The 22,433-nt window shown below is 37.7% G+C and overlaps 4 protein-coding genes, 1 long non-coding RNA gene and 1 other non-coding gene across 8 annotated transcripts; 3 read left to right on the plus strand and 3 right to left on the minus strand.

Moving 5' to 3' along the window:
• The first annotated feature begins 5,365 nt into the window (after positions 1 to 5,365).
• On the plus strand, positions 5,366 to 5,472 carry LOC130497201 (small nucleolar RNA R71). The gene has a single exon (XR_008936212.1). It is a non-coding gene; the product is annotated as a small nucleolar RNA R71 (small nucleolar RNA).
• Positions 5,473 to 8,678: 3,206 nt separating this feature from the next.
• Positions 8,679 to 9,580, minus strand: LOC108806690 (PRA1 family protein B2). Its single transcript, XM_018578863.2, has one exon. The coding sequence runs from the start codon at positions 9,475 to 9,477 to the stop codon at positions 8,833 to 8,835; it is 645 nt and encodes a 214-aa protein (XP_018434365.1). The 5' UTR covers positions 9,478 to 9,580; the 3' UTR covers positions 8,679 to 8,832.
• A 1,007-nt stretch (positions 9,581 to 10,587) lies between these two features.
• Positions 10,588 to 12,759, plus strand: LOC108811037 (uncharacterized). Its single transcript, XM_018583101.2, has 2 exons — positions 10,588 to 11,484; positions 11,960 to 12,759. The coding sequence occupies exons 1-2, from the start codon at positions 10,634 to 10,636 to the stop codon at positions 12,597 to 12,599; spliced, it is 1,491 nt and encodes a 496-aa protein (XP_018438603.1). The 5' UTR covers positions 10,588 to 10,633; the 3' UTR covers positions 12,600 to 12,759.
• A 2,572-nt stretch (positions 12,760 to 15,331) lies between these two features.
• On the minus strand, positions 15,332 to 16,681 carry LOC108809808 (uncharacterized). 2 transcript variants are annotated; one of them, XR_001942912.2, is made up of 2 exons: positions 15,953 to 16,681; positions 15,332 to 15,730 (listed from the first exon to the last, which is right to left on the minus strand). It is a non-coding gene; the product is annotated as an uncharacterized LOC108809808 (long non-coding RNA). The 2 variants fall into 2 exon arrangements; XR_008935596.1 differs by having other exon boundaries at positions 15,332 to 15,771.
• Positions 16,682 to 17,360: 679 nt separating this feature from the next.
• LOC108813124 (staphylococcal-like nuclease CAN2) lies at positions 17,361 to 19,329 on the plus strand. The gene is made up of 8 exons (XM_018585583.2): positions 17,361 to 17,640; positions 17,756 to 17,811; positions 17,934 to 18,048; positions 18,139 to 18,252; positions 18,337 to 18,581; positions 18,667 to 18,826; positions 18,894 to 18,962; positions 19,048 to 19,329. Exons 1-8 carry the CDS (start codon positions 17,500 to 17,502, stop codon positions 19,147 to 19,149), a joined length of 1,002 nt encoding a protein of 333 aa, XP_018441085.1. The 5' UTR covers positions 17,361 to 17,499; the 3' UTR covers positions 19,150 to 19,329.
• Positions 19,330 to 19,336: 7 nt separating this feature from the next.
• Positions 19,337 to 21,551, minus strand: LOC108813122 (ribosome biogenesis protein NOP53). 2 transcript variants are annotated; one of them, XM_018585581.2, is made up of 10 exons: positions 21,302 to 21,550; positions 21,029 to 21,213; positions 20,874 to 20,925; positions 20,754 to 20,779; positions 20,589 to 20,672; positions 20,251 to 20,492; positions 20,039 to 20,161; positions 19,777 to 19,966; positions 19,596 to 19,675; positions 19,337 to 19,515 (listed from the first exon to the last, which is right to left on the minus strand). In XM_018585581.2, exons 1-10 carry the CDS (start codon positions 21,468 to 21,470, stop codon positions 19,509 to 19,511), a joined length of 1,158 nt encoding a protein of 385 aa, XP_018441083.2. In that variant the 5' UTR covers positions 21,471 to 21,550; the 3' UTR covers positions 19,337 to 19,508. The 2 variants fall into 2 exon arrangements, with proteins under 2 accessions (XP_018441083.2, XP_018441084.2); XM_018585582.2 differs by lacking the exon at positions 19,337 to 19,515 and having other exon boundaries at positions 19,592 to 19,675; positions 21,302 to 21,551.
• Between the last annotated feature and the right edge of the window lie 882 nt (positions 21,552 to 22,433).

Genomic DNA, 22,433 nt, shown 5'->3' on the forward strand with positions numbered 1-22,433 from the left:
GAAAACAGACAGATTATCTTGAAGTTTGAGTAAAAATTATAATCGTTTGTTAATGTTAACAAAACTAAAAATGTTTGGAGGTAAACATGATGATTGGTCTACTGCCTAATACACCATCTGTTTCAACCTCTATGTTATATCTCAAAATAGTTAAATAATACTTGATCTGAGTAGTCACAGTGATGTTAGGCGTTTTGAGGCTCCTAAGTCAAATGATAGTATAGTGGAAGTAAGTTGTCGAACCAAATCTGAGGGATTCAAATACAGAGAGAATGCAAGTATTTGCCTAATCTAAGTGCAATCAGTGTATTGGATGGTTTTTAAACTAAAACTAGAATGCAAGTAACAGAAATGATACTTTTAAGCTATTGGAAATGAGAACTCATGGGTATAGGGATTTAGACCTTGGGTGATCATGTTTCGAACTAAGGAATGTAAATGATGAATCAAACTATCAACCTTAAGCCTAGACACAATTCTAAGCAAGCTCTATGTCTAGATGAATGCTCATTTGCTAACATGTCTCAAACATCAAATGTCTTTGGTTGAATAACATGCAAGCAATCATTACTAACAAGTCTATTAGCTATCTTAGCATCTTTAACAACAAATCTCTTTGGCAAAGTACACTAAAAGCCTAGGAGAGTTGACTCAGGCATTTCATCAAACACCTTTTGGGTGGGAAATGCCTAGAGATCACCCTTTGAGTGGCCTACTCAAATAATGCATTATGAATACTCTACTAGCAAGGAACAAGAATGATCTACACTAAAACATCCTAGAACTAGCCTAATCACCCTTAATCTCCCTAACCCATGAATCCAAAAGGTGATTACTCACTAATCCCCATGATTCCTCTTAAACCCATGATGGATTTCAGATGAATCATATAGAGAAATAGAAGAGAAATCACAAGAACAATCACAAATCAAGCCAAAAAGAAAATCTTCTTCTTAAGAGAGTTTGTGTTCTTCAATAGATCAAAGATTATCTGCCAAAAGGTGGCTACAACATGTACTTAAACATTAGGTTTTCAGTGCAAAAACGTGCACAATAAATTGCAAAAAGGTCCTTGAAAATAATAAAAATCGTGCACTGATAACGCGGAGCGACCTCGGCCAGTCGCTCCGAGAGGTCGCTCTGGCTTCGGGAGCGACCTCGGGTGGTCGCTGCGAGGCATCGCTCCGGAGGTATTTTCTTCGTCTTCGAGCTGTGTAAAGCCGAGCGACTTGGAGTGGTCGCTCCAGCTTTGGTCGTCAAGGTCGCTCCGGCTGGAGCGAGGTCTCACAGCGACCTCTGCAGATCGCTCCAGGCTCCTCTCGTCCAATCATCCTCCTTTTCACATCTTTTGAGCTCCAAGTGCATCCAAATGTCTCCAATAACCTCACTTGGCACTCCAGTACCTAATAGAGACTTATGCATGCAAAATGCAACCTAAACATGTCTAAATCCTATTCTATATGATGAAAATGCTTATGAATGAATGGTTAAAACAGTGCAAATATGCAAGACATCAACTCCCCCACACTAGTCCTTTACTTGTCCACAAGTAAACTTTCAAGAACCAAGGAGAAAAAGTTTGAAAATGGGGGCTCACAACCAGAAGAAACTCTTCTTAGTTCTCAACATAACAACCTTGCATAATCATACCAAATAGCAAGAGCAAAGATTTTATCCATCTCTAACTTCTCTAGGCCTATCTCAGCTCCTTTGATCTCTACACTCATTAACCATGTATCTACAAACCACAAATCCACATCTCTCTAGCATTTATGAAGCAAACTCAATAGACATCTCACAAATGGTCAACTGGTCCAAGTCATTTGGTTTTGGTAAGACAAAGGCTTTAATGCAAGTGAAGTCAGAGGTTCAAAATGATCTTTTATGGTGGTTTACTCTCAAAACAAAGTAGTTTTGACAATACACATAATATATCTAAGAAAGGGATCAACTCATGCATACAATGCTCAATCTCCATTGTTCTACCCTTTCCCAAACACACAAGATATTCAATCATTCCTCAATGTCAAACCCAACTCACATCTCTCACCAAAAGATCCCAAGAACATTCTTCACATCAGACTCTTTCTTTTTGAAATCAATAAGGGATTTTTCACAATTTTAAAACAAATCTCAGCTCCTAACAACTTTGCTAGCCCCCTTTTTATTCTTTTTTTTTTTCTTTTCTCTTTTCTTTTTTTTTTCTTTTTTCTTTTTTAATTATTTTTTTTTTATTTGGGGGCCAAGACTTTACACAATAAGAGCTAGATACTTCTCAACTTATCCCATAAAGACTAATCATTTAAGCACAAAGAGTCAAACCTTTCATATTCCCAAATCACAATCACAACACTCACCCCCTTCCTATAGCTAGACAATAGAGTGACTAATCTAGCAAGAATGGAGACTAAGCATTGTCGTTCCCAATACTCTCAACATTATGCACATGCAAAGCTTTCCAAAGAGGCCTCACTCAACAAATAATGATGGTTTAAAAAGGAGGTATGGGTTTTGGGAGTGGAGTACCACTTGAGTTTGTCAAAAAGATTGGTAAAACAGATGGGACAACTCAAGTGTGTATATCCATGACTTAGTACACAAGGGACCATATGCAAGAGACATTAAAACAGGAGCTTACTTCAAAGAGAGAGTATCAACAGTCAAATGAGTTTCAAGAGGAGCATTCAAGGCACGAAGTTTACAAGCTTTCTAAAGGGTGCTCAAGCTACTCGTCATGATTACAAAGGTCAACAAATTCAGTACTTAGCATGAGCTCTTTACAAGGTTGAAATCCCCCTAATGCATGAATGCAACCTATATGCTTCTAGACTCAATCCTAAAAATGCAAATGATGCAACTAAATGATTCTTTTTGTGTTTTTCAAATTTTTTTATTTTTTTTGGATTTTTCTATGCAAATAAGAATGTAATATGCAATGCATGAGACTCAAAATCATGAAAACAAACATGATCAAATACTTGGTACCTCCCCCACACTTAAATCACACAGTCTCTGTGTGAGTGAGGTACCCAATGGAAATGTAAAATGCAAAGAAAAACTGGGAGAAAGGAGGTTTCCAGTTACCTGAGACGGGAGCGAGGTTGAAGGGTCGCTGCGGCAGGTCGCTCCCAGATGGAGCGACCTCGTGACGTCGCTGCTAGACCTCGCTCTGACTATGGTTTCTGTGTTTCAACTCGCGTGTGACGCGAGCGACCTCGGCATCTCGCTGTGGCGACGTCGCTCCCAGCTGGAGCGACTTCAGTATGTCGCTGCGGAGACCCCGCTCCATGGTCAGTTTCGCTCCGGAGGACACGAGCGACCTCTGGGGGTCGCTGTGGGCAAGTCGCTCCCAGCTGGAGCGACTTCTCTCCCTCGCTCCATGACCTCGTTCTGATGTCCGAGTTTCTGCTCCACACCTGCAAACAACTTCATTTTCCAATTGTTCTATGCAATAGAATGATAATGCAAATACTAATGCAATATATACAAGGATACTCATGGGACTTCCTCCCAAGTGAGCTTGTTTTAAGTCTCTAGCTTGACTTTGCCTCCTTTGGATCAGGCTGGAGTAGGTGCAGAAAGTGGAGTTAGCACCCCATCTTCCTCAGGTGGTAGTTCACCAAGGTGATCATCAGCATGAGGGCCCATTTCTTCAATGATGAAGGCTTGTCCAAACACAGTGGGGTTCCTCATTTTCTCCTTGATGTCAAAGTGGAGGATGTTCTCCTTGCCCAAATGGAGGTCAATCTTGCCTTCCTTCACATTCACAATAGCTCCTGCAGTAGCTAAGAATGGCCTTCCAAGAATCAATGGGTCTTGAGCCTCCTCACCCATCTCAAGCACCACAAAATCTGTAGGTATCTCATACCTTCCAATCTTCACAGGGAGGTTCTCTAGGATGCCCACAGGGTACTTCACTGAACGATCAGCCAACACCAGAGAGAGTCTACACTTCTTGTATTGAGTGAAGCCAAGCTTCTTTGCCACAGACAAAGGCATCAAGCTGACACTAGCTCCCAAATCGCAGAGACATTTCTCAAATACCATAGGTCCAAGAGCACAAGGTAGTGTGAAGCATCCTGGATCCCCTAACTTCTCTGGAGCATCAAGCCTCTGAATGATGGCATTGCACTCATGACTCAGAACCATCATGCCCTCCATCTCCTTCTTCTTAGCAGCTACAACATCTTTCAGGAGTTTGCTGTATTGAGGAATCAGCATGAAAGCATCAATGATGGGCATTGTAACCTGAGCTTCACTCATCTGCTTCTCAAACAAAGCCTTGTACTTCTGTAGCAGCTGCTTCTTGAATCTACCAGGGAATGGAAGCTTTGGTTCATAGGGAGGAGGGACAGGAGAGCTCTCACTTGCTGGAGCAGCAGATTCACCATCTTTTGTTGTTTTCTTCTCTTCTCCAACCTTTCCTTTACCCTTGGCTTTCACAATCTTCTCCAAGATCTCAGCATCTGTCTTCTCATCAACAATGACCACTTCATCATCCAGGTTGATGGCAACCTCCTCACCTTGTTTCTCAGCATCCTTGGTGAGGGTTACAGGAGTCAACTGCTTACCACTCCTAAGTGTGACAGCTTTTGCTTCCTTGGGGTTTTGATCTGACTTTCCAGGTAGAGATCCTTGCTGGCGGTTCTGGTAGGAGCTCATGGAAGCAAACTGATTCTCCAAATGCTTGACAGAAGAAGCGAGGTGGGTGAATTTGTTGTTGAGCTCATTGTAGCTCCCATCAATCTTGGAGTGAAGGTTCTTCAGTTCATAGCCCACATGCTTCTCACTTCTAGTCTGAGACTCCAAGATCTGTTTTAGTAAGGCATCAGTGCTGCTCTGTTGAGGGGCAGAGGAGCTAGGAGAGGAGTTTTGCTGAGGCTGATAGTTGCTCTGCTGGTTGTTTCGAGGCTGATAACCACTCTGTTGGTTGTTTGAGTAGGGCTTCTGTTGGTAGTTGTTGTACTGAAAGTTGGGTTCCTTCTTGTACCAGCTACCATTACTGTTGATGAAGCACAATTCTTCTTGCCCTTCCAAACCCTCAACCTCATTGACAGTAGGAGGTATCTCCTGGCTTGGGTTGCCAACAAAGTTCACATGTGCTTGTGTGGCCTTATCAGCAATGAGTTTGTCAATCTTCTCCTGAAGAGCCTTTATCTCATTCCTTGTTTGATTGTCATCACCTCTGCTGCTTCTGTCATGGTCTCCACTGTAGACTGCATCACTCTTAACCATGTTGTCAACCAGAGCCTCTGCCTCTTCCTCAGTTCTCCCCAAAAAGAACCCATTGCTAGCTGTATCCAGTCTGGCTCTGTACATAGGAAGAGCACCTCTGTAGAATGTGCTCAGCAAGCTCTCCTTAGAGAATCCATGGTGTGGGCACTGAGCTTGGTAACCATTGAATCTCTCCCAAGCTTCACTGAATCCTTCCAAGTTCTTCTGTTGGAAGCTGGAGATCTCATTCCTCAACTTAGCAGTTCTTGAGGTAGAGAAGAACTTCTCCAAGAATGCCCTTTTGCAGTCTTCCCAAGTGGTGATGGAGTCACTTGGTAGAGACTTCTCCCATTGACGTGCCTTATCCCCCAAAGAGAAAGGGAATAGCTTGAGCTTTAAGGCATCCTCTGACACACCATTAGTCTTTGACATACCACAGTAGCTGTCAAACTTATCCAAGTGATCAAATGGGTCCTCCACAGCCAGACCATGATACTTGTTGTTCTCTATGCAGTTTAGCAGTCCCGACTTGATCTCAAAGTTGTTAGCAGCCACAGCTGGTGCTCGGATTCCAAGTCTAGGACCATGGATGTTGGGGCGGTCATAAGTGCCAATGGGGCGAGCTGGTCGCTGTTGAGGTCCATTGGGGTTCTGAGGATTTTGTTGTTCTTCCATTGCAGCTTCCAGTGGCTGCAGTTGAGCTTGTTGCTCTTCTTCTCTTCTTTTTCTAGCACACTCTCTCTCTAAAGCTCTGATATCTGAGGCTCTTGGAACAAGGTTTGATGTACCCTTGCTCCTCAAGTTCATACACCTGAAAATCACAAAGAGGTGAAGAAGAGAATCAGTAACTTACAAAAATAAAAATGACTTAGTCTCAAGCAAATGACTAAATCTCAATGTTCAAATCAAACTCAGAATTTGGCAACGGCGCCAATTTGATGTTAGGCGTTTTGAGGCTCCTAAGTCAAATGATAGTATAGTGGAAGTAAGTTGTCGAACCAAATCTGAGGGATTCAAATACAGAGAGAATGCAAGTATTTGCCTAATCTAAGTGCAATCAGTGTATTGGATGGTTTTTAAACTAAAACTAGAATGCAAGTAACAGAAATGATACTTTTAAGCTATTGGAAATGAGAACTCATGGGTATAGGGATTTAGACCTTGGGTGATCATGTTTCGAACTAAGGAATGTAAATGATGAATCAAACTATCAACCTTAAGCCTAGACACAATTCTAAGCAAGCTCTATGTCTAGATGAATGCTCATTTGCTAACATGTCTCAAACATCAAATGTCTTTGGTTGAATAACATGCAAGCAATCATTACTAACAAGTCTATTAGCTATCTTAGCATCTTTAACAACAAATCTCTTTGGCAAAGTACACTAAAAGCCTAGGAGAGTTGACTCAGGCATTTCATCAAACACCTTTTGGGTGGGAAATGCCTAGAGATCACCCTTTGAGTGGCCTACTCAAATAATGCATTATGAATACTCTACTAGCAAGGAACAAGAATGATCTACACTAAAACATCCTAGAACTAGCCTAATCACCCTTAATCTCCCTAACCCATGAATCCAAAAGGTGATTACTCACTAATCCCCATGATTCCTCTTAAACCCATGATGGATTTCAGATGAATCATATAGAGAAATAGAAGAGAAATCACAAGAACAATCACAAATCAAGCCAAAAAGAAAATCTTCTTCTTAAGAGAGTTTGTGTTCTTCAATAGATCAAAGATTATCTGCCAAAAGGTGGCTACAACATGTACTTAAACATTAGGTTTTCAGTGCAAAAACGTGCACAATAAATTGCAAAAAGGTCCTTGAAAATAATAAAAATCGTGCACTGATAACGCGGAGCGACCTCGGCCAGTCGCTCCGAGAGGTCGCTCTGGCTTCGGGAGCGACCTCGGGTGGTCGCTGCGAGGCATCGCTCCGGAGGTATTTTCTTCGTCTTCGAGCTGTGTAAAGCCGAGCGACTTGGAGTGGTCGCTCCAGCTTTGGTCGTCAAGGTCGCTCTGGCTGGAGCGAGGTCTCACAGCGACCTCTGCAGATCGCTCCAGGCTCCTCTCGTCCAATCATCCTCCTTTTCACATCTTTTGAGCTCCAAGTGCATCCAAATGTCTCCAATAACCTCACTTGGCACTCCAGTACCTAATAGAGACTTATGCATGCAAAATGCAACCTAAACATGTCTAAATCCTATTCTATATGATGAAAATGCTTATGAATGAATGGTTAAAACAGTGCAAATATGCAAGACATCACACAGCTGTCTATCCTTACGTAAAATATCTTTGCCAATAACAGTCTCAAAGGTGAGAAAAATGGAAAAAAAAGTAAACATTATGTTGTTAGGAAAAGAAGAGGTACATGAGAAGAATATTGGAGACATTGATTGGTGAACAAGAGATTAGTAATTATGTTTGGTGGAGGTAGTTAGTGTCTTCTTCTTCGGTATCTCTAATCTCTATTTGCTTTTATCTCTGAAAATGGCATGTGTATTACATGTAGTTAACATATCTAAATTGACCCTGCATCTGCAATTAAGCTCAAAGTCAACTTACATCTTTTTGTCAACACTCATTTTGTAAAATCAAATGATAATTAAAGTTTAGTCGTTCCGAAGAGATATTCGCTCCAACCGGATTTAATGTACATGAAAGAGAACACCATTAATTTTCGCTTACTTGACAAGAGAGTCTATTTGACAAGAGAATTTACATGCATATTCATGGATCTGAGAAAAATGGGAGATACTAAGCCCAAAAACTGTTTTGTAGAATACAAAATGAAACTAGTTCAAAAACAAACGCCGGCTAGTCAATTGGGTTCAGAATTATGTCCACCAAATCTGAGCAATCTGTTTCTATTTATACGATGGTGATATGTAGATCTCGTAAACAAAACATCGACAATAGATAGATCTCACGTAATACAAAACGTTTAACTCTCATCTTGTTCCTAGTCTACTGATTGTATCATTATTGATACATGAATCATCGATTTGGTAAGTTAGGATTCGGGGTTCTACGGGAAGAGTTAAAAGCAGCGGCAGAAACCGATTGTGCATCATCTTCCTCTCCTTCTTCTTAAATGTTAATTTTCTCCAAGCGTTTCAAACGACTCTAGATGGAAGGTGTCTAAAACTGAAACTTCTTTTCTATTAAACAGTTTTTTCCTTTCCAAATATATCACAAGGATGCTAATTAACGATGATCATAACACCATATCTACTGTATTAGAATGCACCAGACTCAGTGCAGACTGGCTACTACCAAAAGTCTCAGCCATTAATGCTTAAATAATGTGATGGGGGTGTGAAATTTCGAAGCTCACATTCTCTTGATTAAATCATCAATCTAAACACTTTGATCAAACCATTTACGTTCCACTAGAATCTAAAACTCCATCTGTAAAAAAGCCTCCTAAATGCAAAAAGAACACAACAACATGTAATGATGATGACAACAACTGATTTTAAGGTAAAACATGATCTTAAACCGAGTGCGTCTTTAGATCTCGTAATCTTACATAGTTTTTTTTTTCTCATATCGAATCTATACTCAAAACACATAACAAACTATGAATAAAGAAGAATCCACCACTCCTCTCAAACTCGTCCCGCGACAACAGAAGCAGCAGCAGAAGTAGCAGCGGAGTTACCAATAAACGAGAGCAAGCCAGCATTAGCAGCAGGCTCCTGCTCATCCAGAAACAAATCATCCGGAACCCTAAACGCCCCGTGCAAGCAAACAACCGCCACTCCAACAGTCAACGCGGAAGTCAACAGAGATCCAACGCTCGTCATAAACACAACCACGACCGTCGCCACGACGAGCCCGAGCAGCGTCTCCCGATCCGAGAACCCGCGCCCGAAGATAACCAGCGGCTGATCGGAGGATCTGAAGAGGTAGAGGAACATCCACGCGCCGAGGAGGGAGAGGAGGACGAGGAGCGAGAAAGGGTGGGAGAGGAGGGAGAAGGCGAGGACCAGGGAGACGATCGCGGCGTAGTTGACCTTGAAGTAGGCGAGGTTCTTGCGGATCCGGGAGATGGAGTCGGTTAGAGAGTCGGGTCTGGCGAAGGAGCTCCGATCCGCGAGCTCCAGCCAGGGGCGGCGCTGGGAGAGGCCGTCGCGGAGGGAGGAGGAGAGGCGGGAGAGGAATGTGCGGAAGGCGTGGGTGTTGATTGGTGGCTGGGGTTGGGGTTGTGTGGCTTGCTGGTTGGTGACGGGGAGAGTCGCCGGAGAAGACATTGGTGTCGGTTACGGTGTGTGTGCGCGGCGGATTTGGGTGAGAGAGAGAGTGTCGTCCAGATTTTGATTTTTAGTGGAAACTGAAGTTGCGCGAAACCGCGTTAGGAAGTTAGATATTTTTAAGAATAAGGCCTTAACTTATCGGGCCATAATGTTCAATCAGGCCTTAACTTTATCAGCCCGTTTGATTATCAGCCCGTTTGATTATCAGGCCATACTGTTGAATCAGCCCGTTTGATTAAATTTGATTATGGGCACTTTGATCAACATTGTATTAAATAAAAAATATACATCAAAATGAAATTATGCATATAATAGTTTCATTTCCATGTTTTAGGTGAAACACTCATTTAAAAATATATCATTTAATATATAATTCAGTCAATCATAAATATCCGAATAACTTATTTGGTCACAGGATATTAATAAAATATTGTATAGAGAAATATGAAAATAATTTATATTTTTGATAAAAGAACATACATTCAAACAACTTATATTCTAAGCAGATGGAGTAGTATGCTTTAAAAACATTATGTGTTTTTTCTTCTAGTTATGTGATAAACTGATAATTGCAAAACTGAGAATTGCACAAATGATTGATGGGCGTCATGACTAGCTAGAACAAGTTCTTAGGATAATTCTTATTTGAAAACTAACAAGATAAAGATGAAGGAAACATTATTGAATACTGGGGTATCGAATAACAATATTATTCGACCTAATCAGAGAATATTTCGTAGAAATTCGGGTTGATTTCCACAAGGCACAAAGCTCGAATCTTGACCTTTATCAACTCAACAAATACTTATAATCCTTTTTCCTGGTCTAGCTACGATCTAATTAGCATCTAAGTCTTCTTTCTTGTACGTTATCCAATGACTTTCACGACTCTTAAATCTTAATCATTATCAAATTTAAATATGTAACGAAAGAGACAATTCGTGTAGCTCTAACACTCTATATATTCTGTTATAACTAAAATAACCCATATGCTTTTGTATTAGATTCTTAACCTTTTGAAAAAGAAGAGAGAATATTTTTATTCTTTTTCTTTCCTTCCACTCATTGCTCTCTCTGTATATAAACATGATAAATCTAGTCTTCTAATTATCCATACCACACATTCAAGAAGATCTTCAAGATCGTTGCTGCAATGGCTTCTTGTGACACACCTGATGCATTTGCTTGGCTTCAAAATCTTCCTCCTTTTCCTCAATGGAAAAGAAACTCAATGTCCATGTGTATTTGCTCTCCAAATTCATCACATCCCTCTTTGAATTTCTCTCTGACTCGTAGTTCTCAATCTCCAAACACATTCACATTTTCTGTAGTAGCCAACTTCAAGATTCCTATATCTCTCTTCATCTCAAAACCTCTAAGAATCATTGGCTCTAATTCAACTAACTTCCTTAGTGAAAATGTCATCTCTACTCTATTAATGAGTTTTGTCGACGTAGTTCTCAACTATAACGTCAAGAGAACTACTTGTTCAATTCAAATGCAAAACCTAGGATCCACTTCAAACCTCAAAGACGTTTTCAACCTCGCGTTCTTCACTTTCGTGTTTCTCATCTGCATCTACGAGGCGCCCACAAGCCTACGAACAACTTGTCTCAAAACAGTAAAAGATCAGCTGATTACTTGTAGGTCAAGGCAGGGTTCTAAGTTGCTCATGGTGCAACTAGGCTCCAACCTTGAAGAACAATGGATGAGATCGCTGAATCTCGCCATAACCAATTGGATCATCGAGATCAGAGCGTGTCAGCATCTCAAGTCGCCTTCTCCTTTGTTTTCGTATGCTTTCTCAACTCAAGGTTTGTGGAAAGTTCATATATATTGTCCTGTGATAGCAATGGAGATGGAGAGCGTAAATAGTGCTTTAACCGACGAGAGATTATTCTTCTCGTTGAACTATCATCAGCTTGAAGGTGTGATCCAATTCAACCACAAGATTTACGTTCATGAGAAGTGGTTTAATATCGCTGTGAATATTGACAACGTCAGGTATCGTACATAAACTCATATGATGTACTACTCTACAACCTGAAACAAAACCCTTATTATATGGTTAAAGGCAAAACTGTTTATGTTAACTGTGAATCAAGTCAATAACACCTCTAACGGACGACCGTTAAAAGAACAATTAAATGAATAAGAATGAATAACTAGAATCAAATTAAAAAATGAAAATAATTATCACTTATTATTATTATTTTCCATTTTGATAAGAAATATTTTGTTCAACTATTTCTTAAAACTAGAGAAATGACAAAAGCATGTATAAAAAACATTCTTTAAAATGGTATAATTTTTTAAAAATTACTAAAAATTTATTGTTCATATTCATTCCATAAAAAGTGAAAGATATGAATAAAACAATTGCAATTATAAACATAATCTTTTCAAGTCAATTTTTTTTTGGTATTATATGGTATATATTGTCTATACATAATTAAACTACTAATATCTCTATAATTAGGTGTGACATACTTAGGCTTGTGAACGAGACACTTCTATCAGAGCGTGGCATGGGGTTAGAGGAAAAACATTTTCCATCAAGAATATCATTGCAACTGACACCAACGGTTCAATCGAACATCCTAATGGCATCCGTAGAAAAATCTTCAGAAAACCCATCGAGACAATTTGAAATAGAGAAAGGCATAGAAGCAACAATAGATCCACCAAACACATTCTTCGGATTTAAAGTCTCAGCCAACGGAACCAAAACAAAAAGCATGAAACCATGGATGTTTGAGGAATGGGTTCATGGTTATACCGCCAACCTCACTTGGTTTCTACATGACTTTGATGATGGAAGAGAAGTTTCATCCTCTAAACCATCAAAGGTTTCGATGATGAACCCTCGTGCTTGGTTCAAGAACCGGTATTCAAATGCGTTTAGGCCATTTACAAAGCAAGGAGGAGTCGTATTTGCAGGAGATAGTTATGGACAAAGCGTTTTGTGGAAGGTTGATAAAAGAGCTATTGGTAAAGTAATGGAGTTTGAGGTTAAAGGTTGTGTTTGGTTGACTTATTGGCCTAACAAGCATCATACTTTCTATAGTGATACAAGAAGATTAGAATTTAAGGAGATGCTTTACCTCAATCTTTCTTAGATTACTTTCTTTTTTAAATTAAAATAAGCCTTAACAAAATTAGATTTCCTATTACTATATGTTGTGCTTTAATTTGGTTGTCTAAAGTGGTGAACTTAGGAAACATCTCGGCTATATATAACAAAGTTTGATGTTTATAATATTAATGCTTTTAACTGAATGATTGATGATATTTTGTCTATCCAATGTTATAACATGTATGTAAACATTATGGACTTGTGACAGAGTTGAGAATTCCATCATTCCATGGTTAGATAAAATTATTAATTTATTAAATCATTTATTTTTTGAATAAATATTAAATTTTATTAATTTAATTTATTAATATAGACTGTTGCGTGTTTTTTGTTTCTTCTTCTAAATGAGTATATTTGTGAGACCAAAAAAAGGAAACATCTCTGCTATATAACTGAAATTTGAAGTTTATGATATGGAGGATGCTTTTAATTAAATGATCGACGATATTTTGTGTAAATTTCAGTTGGAACTTCCATGCTTAGGTAAAAATTTCAGTTTAAACCATTTTCTTAATAAGAAGTCTGTAAATACATTCGTGGCTATCTTATCTTATTCACATGTATCCGTATTTGTTTTCTCATTTTTGTCTCACAGGGAATCACATTTCTAGATATCATACATTAATTAATGGTTTTGAAAACATATTCTAAAATCGTATATATGAAAATATAGTGATTTGGATATGTATAAAAGAAATCTTAAAAAAGAAAAAAAAATCCTTGGTATAAGAGAATTAAAAAGTTGTAAATAAAAGATCTCTTGGTATATAAGAATAACAAAATGGTATATATTACATAGCTTTTCCCGTTGTCATTGTTTATATTTTGCCCACATCATTTGTGGTCCATGTAAACTACACCAACTATTTTTCTCTCTTTTATATACCCTGACTAGGTAGAGATCCGCGCTATGCGCGGAGTGAAACTATTGTAAAATAACATAAGGTACATTACATATTTCATTGGTGTTACTAAAAAAAACATTACATATTCATTTATAGTTTGCAGAATACATTATTGATAACATATACAATATTATGTACAATAAAATGTACTATACTAAACTAAATGAGACAGAAAAAGGTGCATTGCATAATTTGCTCATATAGTATGTACGAACCACACTGAGAATTAATGACAAAGATTTATAATATTAATCAGGCCTCCAGAATTAAATACTGTCTCAGTTTTTTTTTTTCAATTTATAAAAATTAGCTATCATATTGAAACTATATATAATTTGGTTTCGTTCGTTTATATATCATCGACTTTTGGTTCATTCGGTTTTATACCAAAAAGCCGTAAATATATTTATTTTAAAAAAATTAAATTATATGAATAGAGATCAGATTTTTTTAAAACATAAATATATATTCCTTAGTCTAACTTTTAAATATAATATTTTATGTTTTATTTAAATATTCAAATAAAAGTAAGAAAGTAATAATACCAAAGGTTATATATAATTATTTTTTATCACAGGGAGTTATCAATAAAAACAAAAATATGTTTTATTTAATTTGATGAAAATGAGAAAAAAAACCATTTTAGCTTAAAAAATAAAAAAATTATTTAAATCAATGTTTTGATTATGAATATCATATTAATAAAATAAATGTGTATATATTATTTAATGTTAATTTTATTACAAAATTTACATATAAATATACTAATATTTTTAATTAATCGATTTCTTCGGTGATGTTTCTTAAAGATAACATCGGCTCGATTTCTTTTGAACTACCAAATTTAAATCACTTTTTTCTACTTCGATTTAATTTGGTTTTAATTGGTTGGTTCTATCGGACTGAACACCTCTAAATATTAGTACATCGATATGGATACCTAATGTGTAAGAAATTGGAATACATGATCAAATTCCTACAGAATATTTTTCAACTTTGAGATTTTTTTAGTTTAGATTGATACGTTTTAGTATTTGAACCATAAATGTACCTCTTTGTTATGTGAGCGAGATTTGCCGGGCACATGAATACCAATGTTTTGTTTTAGAATATACCTAGAAAATAATGGCAACTTAATGGTATTCACCTCACATAAATTCACTTTGAACACAATTTAATATTTCCGTAAAATTAAGCATAACTAATTAATGCATATATTGACGGTATGTTACTAAAAAGTCATATTATATACCGAACATCATTTTCGATTTTTTTTTTAAAGTAACATGATTAGCCTTAACATCAGTGAGATGAAAATGGTATGTGTCAATCGCTGCTGGTTTATATAACTATTGATCCTTTGATAGTGATTTACTCCTGATTCACAATGATCTGATCACTCACAACTTTGCTTTTGTACTTTTTAGAAATTAGAATATAACCTCGTACGGTTTATATGCAACATTACACGATTAACAATGAAATGTATGAGTTCATACTTAAGTATTTTTATTCTGTGACCAAGATAAAGCGATCATACATATGAGTATAACAACAGTGAAAATGCATATTTTCAGAATTGCTAATATCCCACCCCCTTAACATCTTGCTAGAAAGATAATCAAACTGTAAAGTACTGATATCTTAATTAAAAAAGAATTATATAGAACCACATGTATAGTATAACCAACACATGTCTTGAAGAGAAAGAAGCCATGTTCTATAGCATATGTGTATGTATAGCTGGAAGAAACCATCTTAGTAATGACAACTCGATTTGATAATTTTGATATATGAAAGGATAACAAAATGCAAAATACTTATTTAAAAACCATGTTTAGGTGGTAACGTGTTGAAGGAGAAGAAAAATAAACAGAGCTGCCATGAAAGAAGAAAAAAACAGAGCAAGTAAGGTAGACGAAAGCTCGCTGAAAATTCAAGCCAAGACATTAGTGAGTTCAAACAGCAAGCTCGCTGAGAATTCAAGCCAAGACATTAGTCAGTTGAGACAGCAAGAATTCAAGCCAAGCCAACGCATAAAAGTTTCAGCTTTACAAACTCACTATATAAGACAATAAAAAAGAGTCTTCCTTTTTGCCTTGAGATCACAATAACACGTCTTTGCAATTCATGATAAGAACTAAGGCCACTGGACTTAAACTCCAATCTCACATAAGCAGGGAATTGAACTCTTTAATGTCTTTGAGACCTTGAAATTTTCAGCTCATCAGCAAAGCTAAACAGTTTCAGCTTTAAACCACAGAAACATTCAGTACAATTAATTTTAGCCATAAAAGAGACTTCAACCTCACATAAGTTGCTAGGTTCCTCGTTCTCGAATGACTTGCTATATCAAATGGTGTAGGATGCTAAACTAATCTAGGCGAAAAGGGAGAGATGAGAACAGATTCGAGAGGGACAGATGGCTTACTTGTTTGTTCATCAACATCGGGATATCACATACCCCTGCTACTATTCCTATTCGATCCATGGCTAGCTCCATCGCCTGATTTCTCCATCACCACAAACTTTCTTAAGCAGAAACCACAGACTGAAAACAACAATTAACCTTGAAGTCTGATGTCCATTGAGCAATCGATCAAAGGTACTACCCAAAACGACAGGACCGAACGAATCTGCCGTAGTAATCTTTGAAGCTCCACTCCTCGCACATCGCCTCCCTGACTCACTCCACTCCTTCACCGCCGTCTCTTCATTCCTCCGCCGCCGCAACGGCCTCTCATGACTCTACTCGCTCGTCTCGTTAACCTCAGTGATCTCACCGTCTTTTCCACCCCTGTCTCCACCTCTTGTCTCTTTGACATCCTCTCGGAAAAAAAATCGTCTCTCTCACCATCTCCGCCACGAATCTCTCCGAAAACATCCTTAAAACATTCCACTCAAATCTCACATTCTCGATTTATCAGATAATCTGATAAAGGATGATTACACACTTTGATTACTCTACTCTCCAACCTTAGAGCTCTAAAATTGTCGTCCAACTCAGATGTCCGGCGAGATACCCGACATATCATCGGCGAGCTAATCTTACAAAAGAATAAAAACTCATCTTATTAAATTGGTTGATCGATTGAAGAAAATATATGGCGTTATCTCGTTATCAAGCCAGTTATGTCATATGTGTACTAATGGCATATAGTGTAATTTCTCTAGTAAGTAAAGGGTTATTAAAAATAAAAGCTGAGAATAGCTATGGTAACGACACCTCACCTATAAAGGCAAACTTGTGAATAAAATACAAAATAAAGATTAGACTCTAAAAATGCTTCTGTATTAATAAGTAAGGGATTATATGATCCAGTTAGGTTAAAGTTGGAGTAATTCGAGTGAACTCATCTTAATATCAGTATTCAAATTTTAATTAAGGTTAAAGTTGGATTCGGTTTGTAGACGTTGTATATAAAGGCTTTGCCTCATAACTTTGAAAAATACAGTCTTTCACAACTTCTAAACGTTTTTGACACACTTGAACTGGACCATTACAAGCTCGGTCCATAATAAATTGTAACAAGACTCATACAATAACTAGAAGCCCGGTCCATAATAAATTGTATAACAAGACTCATACAATAACTAGAAGCCCATACTCACCTTAAATTGCGGCTGTGTCAATGTTCGTTGTCGAGCGATGCACTTGCCTGAACACACACACACCCTTGTTCTCGGACATGATTTATGTCACATTATGCTGTAATGATACTATTTGTTAAATTACAAAAAAAAAAATTCAGTGAAAAAAGAAAAAAAATTTGTGTTTGTGGACCTCCCTCGTGGCTTCACTTTAATAATTGTACAAGATTAAAAATACGTTACTTTTTGATTTTTTTTCCCTCAGCCAAAGATATTAACTGAGAGTACAGTTTCTTCAGAAAGAGTTTGGTCCTCTTCTTCGTCTTCCCTCTGCAGTAGGGATTGTCTTTCAGGAAAAGATCGAAACTTTATTAGATTTCCTGAAAGATGGGTAACGCTCTTGGATATCTCTACGGAAAATGCTGCAAACCCACCACGGACGACGACTCTCTCGGTCCGCACGGCGTCTCCACCGTCGGTCTTTCAGCTCTCGCTCACGATCTCTTCAACTTCGAGATCACTTCCCAAGTATTAGAATTTCTCACCTGATCCTGCTGCTTTCAATTTCATTCTTCTTTAGCTAGTTCAGATACTGTAACCTAGTTATTAGCTTAAACTGTTTTGATTATGACTTGACTTCTAGGTTCCTGAAGGACTTGGGAGGTACGTTGTGTCATCAAGAAAAGCTCAAGCAAACTGGTAAACACCACAACAATTATCTCACATGTTTCTCCCTAGTATTATTCCGGTCTGGTCCTGTATGGAATGAACTTATAATAAGATGTGAACTTTGGCTATGTATTTTTTTTTGCTTTGTGAAGGTATAGAAAAATACTTGAGGCATGGAAGCAAGCAAAACCCCCACCACAGACAGCAGAGGATGCTTCTAGGCTTGTTACTGAGATATTGAAAAGGCATCAGAAAGCAGATGTTGAGGTACAAATGAGTTAGCAAGTACATAAGTTTTTTTTTTTTTAAAGATGGAAGAGAACTTAAGTGACTGACTGTGTTGTTTTATTATGACAGGGGCTTTTGTCTTTCTATGGACTCCCTTTGCCTCACACTCTCGTTGAGCTCTCTACTGAAGCTCCTCCTGTATCTTTACCCGAAGGAGTTCTTTTTGAGTTTCAAACCCTCCCGGTTAGTAAAAAAACTTAAGTGATAATGCTCGAAAGAAAACAAAACTTGTTGCTGATTAAGTTTGTGTTAATGGAATAAAATAAGGTGGATCCAAAAGCTGTGGCAGATGGAGACACCATCACAGTTTACGTCAGTAGTTCAGACCCGGTTGTGTCATCTTGTGTTCCAAGGGAAGTGAATGTTGCAGCGGTTAAAAGAGCAAAGGCGAGAGAGAGGAAAGATTACACAAAAGCAGACGCGCTTCACCAGAAGATCATTGATTCTGGTTACAGAGTGCTAAACATTCAGAATGAAGAAGTGCTTGCTCGCAAGTTCAGAATCAGACTAAGGTAAGGAGAATCACTCCTCTACTAGACATGCCATTAGTTTTCTTTGTTATAAAGGAGAAATCTTTGGTGGTGGAAATGGGAATAGGGGAATAGATGCACCAGAAAGCCAGATGCCGTTTGGGAAAGAGGCACAAGAAGAGCTGCTTAAGATTGTTCAATGGAAAAGCTTGAAGGTGTTTGTTTATGGAGAAGATCGGTATGGGAGGTGTGTTGGAGATTTATACTGCAATGGAGTTTTTGTTCAGGTAATTATAAGTACACTTCCATTTTGATAAAAAAGAACTTTGTTGAACTAGTTTTTGCGTTGTGTAGGAGGCAATGCTAAAGAAAGGTCTTGCTTGGCATTATATAGATTATGACAAGCGCATTGTTCTTGCAAAGGTAAAGATTAGTAAAGCTTGTGTTGTTGTATATACACTACCATTTACAAGGTCTTTGTTGATAGTTTATTTGATGTGAAAATCAGTGGGAAAAGGAAGCAAGGCAGAAGCGTATTGGCTTGTGGGCTTCTTCGAATCCAGAAAAGCCATGGGACTGGAGAAAGAATAGGCGTGAGCAAAACAACTGATTAAACTGAAATCCGAGTTTAAGACAGTTGAGATTTTATGATTATTGAAGTTTTTTTTTTCTGATTTGGACTTATCTGATTCTATCGTAAGATGTTTAAAAATGGTAAACTTATGTATAAATGGTGCTTACATTGATCCTACGTACGATGGAACATAATAATAAAACATCACAGACCCAACTAGAGCTATTAAAGTTGCAGATTGATTAAAGATTTAGTGTTAAGAATCAGAAAGAGAGTCAAGACTAGGAGTAATGAAACTGGTAACAACTCAAAACTGATAACATTAAAACCAACTTAATGTTAAAACACAAACATGTATATATATGTGGTAGGCTGAGACCAGTATATTGGAGTATCTAGTTCCTGCACAAATCAAAGATCTTAGTAAGAACTCAACATAAAGTACTTTGTTCACTAGTCATTTACTGTAAGAACTTACTTACCTTCTAATGTTCTTTGACGGAACAAGTATTCCTCTCTTCTCCAAGCTCTTGAATCGATCTCTTGCAAGCGTGCAACATGCCTTTTTTCCACACAAAAAAAAAAGAGGATATAGCTTCTTCAGTTTTTTTTTTAAGCTACCATTGAAAGCAGGGAACCAAGAGTTATATACTATATATATACCTTCAGCTTACGAAGTGAACCGGTCATCTCTTCTGTTAAGAGGACTTGCACAGGAGGAGCCTCATACTTGTGCTTTCCCAAACGAGGAGGACGTATCTTCAACACTTCCTCCTTAGCAATGGTCTGTCTTATCTTTTTGTTCAGTTTCTCCTCATCTTCTTCAGTTATTTCTTTTATGATTTTGGGCAAGCTACAAAAAAAAAAAAAACAAGAATAGTAAGAACACAACTTCGTTGAATAATATTTTTTTTTCAAATAGTACCTGTCAATCTCCTTTGATAACTTCTCTTTATGCTTCTCCTTTGTCTCCTCTTCCCGTAGCGCCTTTTGTCTAGCTCGCTTGTTCAACACCACACGTGTCACCCTCTTTGTGGTTCTTGCGGTTCTGCAGTTATGTAAATCTAAGTCTTAGCCAATGCAATGCAGTATGTATAAAAACAAAACAGCAAACAAGAGAGAGAGAGAGAGCTTTACTTATTCCCAGCCTCAGACACTTCATCTGCAGCGTCAGCTTCCTCTTCTTCACCTTCGCTACCATTGTCCACACCAAGAAAGTAGGTACTCTTTCCATTGATTATTCTATTGCATACGCTCAAGAGACCTGCCTCGTCTTCGATGTTGTTGTTTCCATCGATAGTCAAAGGAACAGGCTCAGGTCCTAACTCAGTTTTGTAAACTTTCTGCATTTCTTGAGCAACAGCTTCAGCCAACATATCCTGCAAACATAATTGAGAGAGGTGTCAATGCAAATTACTCGACTAGCTTAGAGGCCTGTGAGAGTGTGAGTCTACAGTAAAAGGCTTTGTAGTTACCTCGTGACTTTCAGCTGTAGGGTTGTATGAGCATCCTGCTGGATCAACTTCTACTGCCGGAATAGTCGAAGTCGTTTTCCATATCTGTACAAACAAGAGAAAGAGAGTTCAGCCTGAAAAACCAAATCAACAATTTTATATTACAGGGGGAGACATTATTATTACCTTTCTAGGGTTGCTCTCATGTTCTCCTGCAAGTTTTATTACCAAAGAAGAGGTTAAGTCTTAACATGTCAAGAGAAAAGAACAAAAGAAAAAATTCAGACAGAACTAAAGTAAACGAACCTTTATGTTCATCACCCCACAAGTCCATCATTACAGAATCATCATCCACATTCTGCAAACAAGGAAAAAAAAAAGAATCATATATAAAATCAACCTCCTGTCCAGACAAATAACCGGTGAGCTTTTTGCTACTGTGATAACTCATTATCACTTACATTTTGAGCTTGTTCAGGTGGTTTGCTTTCTACAGCGCTTGTCTTCTTCTTCTTCTTCTTCTTACTGATCTTTGACTTGGGCTTGGAAGATGACACCACCTGGACAAAAGGATTCTTCTTCAAAACGCTATCACACCGAAGAACCTTCTCTCTGTTTTTCTCAATCTTCCGTTTCACCGGAATGTCTACAAGAAAAAAACCATAAGCAAAATCAAAACTTTCATCAATATCCAAACACCCAATCAGAGATTATCGAGAAGGTAAGAGGAGAACCATGAGATTTGTGGACGTGGAACAGATCCTCGCTCGGAGCGGCGGAGAGGTTTCCACCGGAGAGAGCGTCTTTGGTGGATTTCTCGAAGAAATCTTCGATATCCTCCGTGCTTATGTTGGCCCTCCATGCTTTCTTCCCTTTCCTTGAACTCTTTGACCCCTTACCCATCTCTCTCTCGCGGCGGCGGGAAGGTTTGCTTGCTTCAGTGTCGGAAGAGAAGAAAGGTACTAGAGATGCTTGAAGCCTTACACTAGGGGGAAGGGCTTAGAAAGAAACATAATGGGCCTTAAGTATCCCATAAGGGGCCCATAATCGTCGGAATTTTTCTTATTATTAAAGCCTTGGTTGGATATTTGATTTTTTGTGTAAACAGATTAAAATATAAATTTCATACAAAAAAATAATATGTAAACTAAATGGATTATGTGAAATCATATCTAGTTTTGTATAATTTATGATATTTCTTTGAATTTTTCTTTTGGAAAATTTTCTGCTCTCTGATCATCATGTTCTCTATCTAACCATATTACCTTAGCAAATTTAAGTTAATGAAATTTCAACTTTTTTTTCTTCTAAATTTCCTTTGTATTCTCCTTTTTTTAAAGTCTTGGTCCTAAGCTATTGTTTGTCTACTCCTATTATAGATTAAACATATGTTCACTCTCCCATTTTTGTGGGATTCAACAAATAAATTATGTGAAAAGCTTAATTATAGTTAGTTAATAAGTTTACAACTAGACATCAGACATGCATGCAAACGTCACGTTGTCACGCATATGTAAACATATGTACGCTTTCTTAATTAAACTAGTGTTAAATGCGTATTTGTTTCTACAGTATTCTGGGGTATAAATATGAGGATGTAAATGATTGAGCAATGTCTATTATTTGATCAAATACTATGCAAAAAATCGAAAACAAAGATATTAAAAAAAAAGACTGATGTTTGATAGCACAGAGCCGCCCCCGTGACCTAATTCTCATTTGATTCTTTTGTCACATTCAAGAGGAGAGTGGGGTACATCAAATTGCTAAACCCTGACTACAACATATTATTGTAAATTCTTCTTAAGATAAATTCAATATAATTTTGTCTTCTTGGTCTCTTCTAAACTCTACGTATGGTCCAGC

Source organism: Raphanus sativus, chromosome 6, assembly GCF_000801105.2.
Source record: "Raphanus sativus cultivar WK10039 chromosome 6, ASM80110v3, whole genome shotgun sequence".
NCBI classification, from domain to species: Eukaryota; Viridiplantae; Streptophyta; class Magnoliopsida; order Brassicales; family Brassicaceae; genus Raphanus; species Raphanus sativus.

Excerpts from the sequence above, each read along its gene's own strand:
- LOC108806690 (XM_018578863.2), bottom strand. The coding sequence starts at position 9,477 with ATGTCTTCTCCGGCGACTCTCCCCGTCACCAACCAGCAAGCCACACAA.
- LOC108811037 (XM_018583101.2), top strand. The coding sequence starts at position 10,634 with ATGGCTTCTTGTGACACACCTGATGCATTTGCTTGGCTTCAAAATCTT. Across the intron at positions 11,485-11,959 it reads GTGAATATTGACAACGTCAG|GTGTGACATACTTAGGCTTG; the intron begins GTATCGTACATA and ends CTCTATAATTAG.
- LOC108813124 (XM_018585583.2), top strand. The coding sequence starts at position 17,500 with ATGGGTAACGCTCTTGGATATCTCTACGGAAAATGCTGCAAACCCACC. Across the intron at positions 18,049-18,138 it reads ATCAGAAAGCAGATGTTGAG|GGGCTTTTGTCTTTCTATGG; the intron begins GTACAAATGAGT and ends TTATTATGACAG. Across the intron at positions 18,253-18,336 it reads TTGAGTTTCAAACCCTCCCG|GTGGATCCAAAAGCTGTGGC; the intron begins GTTAGTAAAAAA and ends GAATAAAATAAG.
- LOC108813122 (XM_018585581.2), bottom strand. The coding sequence starts at position 21,470 with ATGGGTAAGGGGTCAAAGAGTTCAAGGAAAGGGAAGAAAGCATGGAGG. Across the intron at positions 21,214-21,301 it reads CCACGTCCACAAATCTCATG|ACATTCCGGTGAAACGGAAG; the intron begins GTTCTCCTCTTA and ends TTTTTCTTGTAG. Across the intron at positions 19,676-19,776 it reads GTTCACTTCGTAAGCTGAAG|GCATGTTGCACGCTTGCAAG; the intron begins GTATATATATAG and ends TGTGGAAAAAAG.